The sequence below is a fragment of the Lepisma saccharinum genome, chromosome 4 (assembly GCF_977018435.1).
Source record: "Lepisma saccharinum chromosome 4, izLepSacc3.1, whole genome shotgun sequence".
NCBI classification, from domain to species: domain Eukaryota; kingdom Metazoa; phylum Arthropoda; class Insecta; order Zygentoma; family Lepismatidae; genus Lepisma; species Lepisma saccharinum.
The window spans coordinates 58,204,741-58,212,814 of NC_139232.1; the positions used below are offsets into that span (position 1 = coordinate 58,204,741).

Here is an 8,074-nt window from a genome sequence, read left to right on the forward strand (position 1 = left end):
GTCATCCCGGTACCCGAGCATCCGCGCGCCTAATCGCGTCGCGTTTCGTCTGGCCCAGAGTCCAGCAAGACTGTCGCGCTTGGGCCCGATCGTGCCAAGACTGCCAGCGCACCAAAGTATCCCGACACGTGCACGCACAACTGGGCAATTTCGTTCCTCCGTCTGCAAGGTTTCAGCACGTGCACATCGATCTGATCGGGCCTCTCCCATCAGCGGGACCCTATAAGTACTGCCTGACAGCCGTGGACCGTTTCACCCGTTGGCCCGAAGCCTACCCCTTGGAACGCATCACCGCGGCGGAATCACCGCGGCGGACGTCGCGACGGCCTTCACATCGTGCTGGATCTCGCGATTCGGTTCCCCCGCCCGCATCACAACAGATCAAGGGCGGCAATTTGAATCAGAACTCTTCCGCGAACTAGGACGGACCATCGGCTCCGAGCGCCATCGCACCACCAGCTACCACCCATGCGCCAACGGCATGGTCGAGCGTTTTCACCGCCACCTCAAGGCAGCACTCATGTGCCACCCTGGCTCCACCTGGATAGAAGCCCTGCCCCTCGTGCTCCTTGGAATTCGCGCAGCCATCAAAGATGACCTCGCAGCATCGCCTGCCGAACTGGTGTACGGCGAACCTCTCCGACTCCCAGGAGAGCTCATCGTGCCACCAACAGCCACCCGGATGGAAGACCCTTCAGACCTGGTTTCCAGACTTCGGCAACACATGGCTCGCCTGCGACCACAATCCGGTTCCCGTCACAATCAACCCAGCACCTTCGTCTTCAAGGACCTGTCAACCTGCACCCACGTCTTTCTCCGTGACGACTCCGTACGAGGCAGCCTCCAACCACCGTATTCCGGACCACACCAAGTCCTAAGCAAAAACGGCAAGACCTTCACCCTGCGTCTCAACGGTCGTGAGACCCGCGTCAGCATTGACCGGGTCAAACCAGCCTACACCTGGACGGAGGACGTCCCACCAACCAAGGATTACTCAGAGACACCAACGCACCCCCCACCAACCAACCACCATCGGCGCAACGTCAAGAGAGTCCGTCACCAAAAGGTGACTACGTCACCCGTTCTGGTCGACGCGTAACATTTCGCCTCCCACACAAGGTGTAACCCTTTTTCTCCGTGGGGGGCTGGTGTAGCGACAGCCACTGTGGTGTAGCGAAAGCCGCTGACTTTTGCTGCCACCTAACAGGGGTAAGAGAACTCCTTTCGCCTTACCGGACGCGAGGTCTGGAAGTGACCCCTGGAAGCAGGGGTGAAAGACAGGGAACGAAAAGAGCAGAGAGAGACTCGAGGCATCGCGGAGACAACGACGGGAGCGGTCTCCTTCGGTATTACTCAGTGTTTGTAGTGTAGCTGTAGTGTTCATCTAGAATAAACAATAAGGTAAGACAACATCCTTTCATTTGGTGATTCTACCCCAAACACTTGTTAGCATTAGAATTTCTAAAAGCAATTAAACTCATGAACAAAGATAACAAATCAGATTTGTAATATTTGAATTGATAGAAGTGTGAGGGTGGGTACGTGGTGAGAGTGTCAAATTTGGGGAATTGCTAGAGAAATATTAAAGGATTACCACCGAAGTAATTTAAACTATTGTAATTCAAGAATACAGGTGTCATTTCATCCAAATCCTCTGAATGTCTGTTTGATATTAGGTTCTTAAGATAAATTATTTTTTGTGTCGAGAGTAAGAAGTGGCGTACTGAAGAATTGATTGGGGCTAGATACTCGTACTTTATCTAAATGACCTTAAAAAAGAGCACCGAATAAGTGGAAAGGTGGTATATGTTAAAATGTTTTGTTTCCAAACATTGTCATACTCAAATATGTCCATGTTAATTTTTCATAGTATGAGATAGTCTGTGCAGCGACTTAATCTTTTTTTGTTCAATCTTACTGTGTGGCTTCTAAGAAGGGCAATACAAGTTCTTATGTTCAGTTCGGCGTATTAATCATTATGCATATGCAGTATCAGGTTTGACTAATGGCTTCAAATTTTTAACAGGTTATGGGCCCAGCCCAGGTGTTTAAGAACTGTGCTGCAATGTATTTGGGAGTTGTTACATCACAGTGGAAAATTTTAACGTAAATATTGTGATATACAGTGGGATCCATGAGTATTAACGTGCAAATTGTCCATGACTATTTTAATTAATTTTTCTCTTACATCCTATGTGTTTTTAAGCAATGGATTTATATGTATGCTGGTGCAGAAGTTGTGAACAGCTTGGTTCTTTTAATTCTTGAAGCTTTCATTGGGTCCAATAAAGTGCACGAACATGGTGATGGACAATTTGCACGGTAATACTCATGGATTTCACTGTATTCATGACTGATCACATGATATGATAATGCATGTAGTGCTTGTGAAGTTTTGAATCGAAATTTGTGCTGTGTGATTTTTCTTGTACTGAGATTACGGTGACAACAAAATTGAAACAAATTCGATACTACATACACTAAGAAAAATGACGACTCCAATAGTGATGGACAGCCGAACATCGAGAAACTGGAAGGTGTTAAGAATTACGCCACGTGGAAGTTCTTAATGAAATTAACTCTGATCGATTGTGGTTTATGGGACTGCATCGAAGCTACTACTCCAGTGCATCCAGTTCGAGACCAGAAAGCATATGCCAAGATTTGTTTGTGCGTGCATTCTCCTTGCTACCCACATGTTAGAAATGCGCAAAGTGCGAAGGCAGCATGGGATAATCTGAAGGCAGCTTACGAAAACCAGGGTATAAGTAGGCGCTTAGCAATTAAAAGAAGCCTGGCAAGAGTGCGTTATGAAGATTTTCCTTCAATGGACTTGTACCTGGGTGAAATCATCTCATTGCAACAAGGGTTAGCGGACGTGGGATGCAGTATCGATGATGAAGAAATCGCCGAAATTATGTTGATTGGATTGCCTGAAGAGTTTAATCCTTTGGTAATGGGTATTGAAGGAACTCAGACGAAACTTACAAGCGAGTTTGTGAAGTCACGGCTCATGCAAGGTGATTTTCGACGAAGTGAAAGTGTCTCCAAGGATTCTGCATACTTAGCTTCAGATAAATAGAAGGGTCCATTTGTGCCTATTTGCCATCATTGCAAGAAGGAAGGCCACATAAAGCCAAGATGTCCTCAACTACAGAAGTCTAAGAAGCGGATGAAGAAACCTAAAGCTACGAAGCAAGGACCAAGTTCTTCCCAACACAATGGTCCATTGTTGTTGACTACCCACAGTGCTTATGCCAGTAAAATGTTTAATGATGATGACTGGTTGCTAGATATAGGGTGTACTTCATATATGAGTAAACGTAAAGATTGGTTTGTTAATTATTCAAATTCTAAATCATCTCAAATTACCATTGCAAATAATCAAAAGTTGATAAGTAATGGAATTGGTGATGAGGAAGGAAATCTCAAAAATGATGTGCAGAAGTTTAATATCTGAAGTGATGTATGTTCCAGATAGTACAGCTAATTTGTTGTCTGTTAACAAAGTTACTGCAAAAGGTTATGTTATGGTTTCAGATAACAAAAAGTGTAGTGGTTACAATGTATCTGATATTGAGATTAAGGCTACTCCAAAATTTACAGCAACAAAGGTAGGTGTATTTATAAGTTAGACCAGGCTAAAAATTTGTCCATGATGAATTTATACACTACTACTGTAAATTATCTTGAAAATTGTGAAGAGACAGTAGCTATGTTGTCAGTTAATGCTTCACAAGATGTATGGCATAAACGTTTAGATCATTTGAGTCTAAGAGGAATGATATCATTGAGAGATAATTTAGCTGAGGAATATGTTTTCAGGATGACACCCCAAAACCATGTAATCAGCAGAAAACTGTATCTTTCCCAAGGGAATTGCAAAAAGAGCTAAACAAAAATTAGAGTTAATACATTCCGATGTTTGTGGACCAATGTCCGAATCAAGTTAGGGTGGTGCACGATATGTTGTTATTTTAATGATGATTATACTCAGAAGAGTTTTGTATATTTTCTTAAATTTAAGCATAAAGTATTTGAAAAATTTGTAGAGTTCAAAGCTTTTGTAGAAAATCAATGTAATTTAAAGATCAAGAAATTTAGATCAGATAAATGTGGACAGGACATAAAGTTAATCTAAGTCATCTTCGTGTATTTGGTTGTACAGCATATGTTTTGACACCAGACCATCAACGAAAGACGATGGATAGTAAGTCGAAACCATACATTATGCTAGGTTACTGTGAGTTTACAAAAGGTTATAGATTAGCTGATGCTTCAAATCCTGGTAAGGTTATTAAAACAAGAATTGTTATATTCCTGAAAAATGTTGCAGGATCCTGTGTTGATGGGACAGATGTCAACAGTGACATGTCTTCCGATGTAATTTTACCTCTGACTGTACAGATACCATTTAATGTATCACAAGTTAAAAACGATGACAGTCAAAATGTTGTAGATAGTAATGTCAGTGAATTATCAGAAGTAACAGATTCAGAAACTGCTGAATGTTCAAATGTCGATAGTAATTTATTTCAAAATGTAGAACAAGAAAATGGTAGACCTGTTAGAAATAAGCAATTACCAATTTGGACAGGGGATTATGATTTGTCCGACACATCTTTTATGAGTTTCGAAGAACCTGTAAGCTTTTCAGATGCCACAACATGCAAAGAAAATTCCAAATGGAAGAGAGCGATGGATGATGAATATAAATCACTCTTAAAAAATGAAGTTTGGGAATTAGTAGATCGTCCAAAGGACCAGAGTGTTGTTAAAAGTAAATGGGTATGTAAAGTAAAAACAGATGTAAATGGAGACATAGATAGATACAAATCTAGATTAGTAGCACGGGGCTTTAAGCAACGATACGGTATCGATTATGAAGATACATTTGCACCTGTTGTAAGACACTCTACTCTCAGACATTTGTTTGCTATTGGTGTAGAATACAATATAGACATAGATCATATAGATATAAGTACGGCGTTCCTGAATGGTGATTTAAATCAGACAATTTATATGGAACAACCACTAGGTTATCAGGTTGATAATAAAGAATGTCTACTCAAAAAGAGTTTGTATGGTCTAAAACAAGCAAGTCGAGCTTGGAATCAGAAATACATGATATGTTAATCAAAATGAAATACAATCAATCAAAATGTGAACCTTTGTGTGTATTCAAAATGTATAAAGGGTAAAAAGATGATTGTAGCATTATATGTTGATTATATTTTTGTATTTAGTGAAGATGCATGTGAAAAACAAATGTTAATCAATGTACTGAAAGAAAATTTTGATATTAAACTATTGGGACCAGTAAGACATTGTCTAGGAATGGAGGTTGACAGGAATAACAAACTGAATACTCTAACTTTATCTCAGAAGTATACTAAACAGTTGCTTACACGTTTTGGTATAAATAATTGCAAAACAGTTTCAACTCCCATGCAGCTAAATGTAAAGTTAAAAAAAGCTGAGAAATGTGAAACCAAGTTTCCCTATCAGCAATTGGTAGGTAGTCTCATGTATCTGGCAGTTTGTACGCGACCAGATATTGCTTTTGCTTGTAGTAAACTCAGTCAATTCAATAATTGTTATGATGTAAAACATTGGGTTGCAGCAAAAAGAGTTTTGAGATATTTGGCAGGTGCCCTATATTATAAACTTAAGTTTCAAAAGGGTGGAAATGAAGTAAAAGTGTACACAGATGCTGACTGGGCTAATGATTCGGTAGATCGTAAATCATACAGTGGTTTAGTTGTAAAATTTGGAGGTTTATTTGTAAATTGGGAATCGAAGAAACAACGAACTGTTGCTTACTCAAGTACCGAAGCCGAGTGTTATAGTTTGGGTGATGCCGTCAAAGAGACACAATTCATGAAAAATTTGTTATCGGAGATAATTGATATTAAGGTGCCAATTACAATTCTTAATGATAATGTAAGTGCTCATAAAATTGTTGAAAATTCTCAGCGCCATAGGTGTACAAAACACATTGATGTACGTCATCATTATATTAGGGATGATGTTCAACAAGGAGATTTCCATTTATCAGCCAGCGAATGATATGATTGCAGATTTATTAACAAAACCTGTATCTAAAATTGTACATGACAATTATGTATCACAATTAGGTTTAAAATAATTATGGTTATATGTATGTATGCATATTTGAGTAAGGGGAAGTGTTAAAATGTTTTGTTTCCAAACATTGTTATACTCAAATATGTCCATGTTAATTTTTCTTAGTATGAGATAGTCTGTGAAGCGACTTAATCTTTTTTTGTTCAATCTTACTGTGTGGCTTCTAAGAAGAGAAATAAAAGTTATTATGTTCAGTTCGGTGTATTAATCATTATCCATATGCAGTATCAGGTTTGACTAATGGCTTCAAATTTTTAACAGTATAATACAGGATCGAGTGTCAATAGCTAAGTCATAACCACAATTGTCATTATATTTTCGCTTTCAACATTCATGGATCGCTACAGAAAGTAGGAACTTAAAATTTGTGACCATACAGGCACTAAGTCCCCTGTTCTTACAATAAGAAATGATAATATAATTACACTAATAATATAATAACAATATAAGAAATATCTCTTCTGGTCTCTGCTTGATTTCATCTTGAGAATTTAATCGACACATAGTGATTAGTTCATTTTACTTCGCTTTTGTGCCACTGTTGGCTAATTGTGAGGATGAGGATGAGTGATGATATGATGAAATTGATGAATGGACATTCACAAACATCCATGCCTAGGCCAGGATTCGGACCCAGGGCCCCTGGCGTCGTAGCGCGATGTGCTAATCACTCCGCCACGGGGGCCGGCTATAAAACAACACATAAGGCAACGTGTGTATATAAAATACATGCAATAAAAAGCTGTCGTTTTAACTATTAGATCTGCAGTTCGGCTCGTTCACTTTTATCCGTGGCTTTAAAATAAATAACTTTCTTATTTGAAGCGTAAATTATATGGTCAGTTTCCTTCAAATATTGCATATAAGAGTTTACTTCTAGTTTTAAAATATCCCAAAATATTATAACTAAAAATTTATTTGCTCTTATCTCCATCCTGAGAAAATTAAATATAATTTGATACATAGTAGCATTTTGCAACTAAAACGTACTAAGAAATATCAGTTTTCTATCCGATTATTAAAATATTCAAAACATTCGGTCCAAATATTAAAATAAAAATACAATACAACCTATTTGCGTTTATATTTACGACTACTTCTTTCCATTGATACGATGCCAGGGGTCCCGGATTCGAATGTTAACCCCGACCTGAGCATGGGTGTTTTTTGTGTCCCTACATCAATTTAATCATATCATCACTAAACCTCATCGTCGCGATTAACCAAAAGCGATGTAATATAACCTAACTCAATCAATTAATCCTTTCAATTACTCCTACAAGTTATTACTTTTGCTAATAAGAACATCTAACTAATTTCATGATAACACTGATGAACAAATTTAAACTTTTTTTTTTGCTCCTTTGAACGAAAATAGGTGATTATTTATAATTCCACCCCGCTGAATCCAAATCTGAAAATAGAAATGCTGTATCGCCTATCGTTTTCCCTGGATTTTCATATTTTGTTTTTAATAAAAATTTAATTCCCTTGTAATAATACATCGAAATTTGGAATTATTTTTGTTTGTTAGCTCATGAAATAAGATTTAAATATTGAAGTGAATAACTATGAAATATAAAAAAATTAAATATATATATATATAGGACCGATTTTGACTGTTCAATTAAGAAATTTCATGGAAAAAAAGGAAAAAACCACATTTTTAATCACATTTTCAAAATTTCTTTCTTGAACTCTGCCGTTTGTAACTGCCACCAGAAACCTCTTCCTTGAGGTTCCAACAGTAGTCTGCTAACATGTTCTGTACCGAATTTCCTGCATATCGTTTCTCCATGACAGAAATATCCTGGTGAAATCTCTCGCCGCATTCGTCACTAACCGCGCCCAAGTTAGGGGGGGGGAGTCCAAATGCGAATGTAAAATGTGAATTTTCAAGGACATATTGTACCCTATGCGCTGATAA

The 8,074-nt window shown here is 38.5% G+C and overlaps 1 protein-coding gene across 1 annotated transcript; it reads left to right on the plus strand.

The window, feature by feature from the left end:
* The first annotated feature begins 481 nt into the window (after positions 1–481).
* LOC145986946 (uncharacterized) lies at positions 482–1,099 on the plus strand. Its single transcript, XM_083121409.1, has one exon. It carries the CDS (start codon positions 482–484, stop codon positions 1,097–1,099), a length of 618 nt encoding a protein of 205 aa, XP_082977535.1.
* The last annotated feature ends 6,975 nt before the right edge of the window (positions 1,100–8,074 follow it).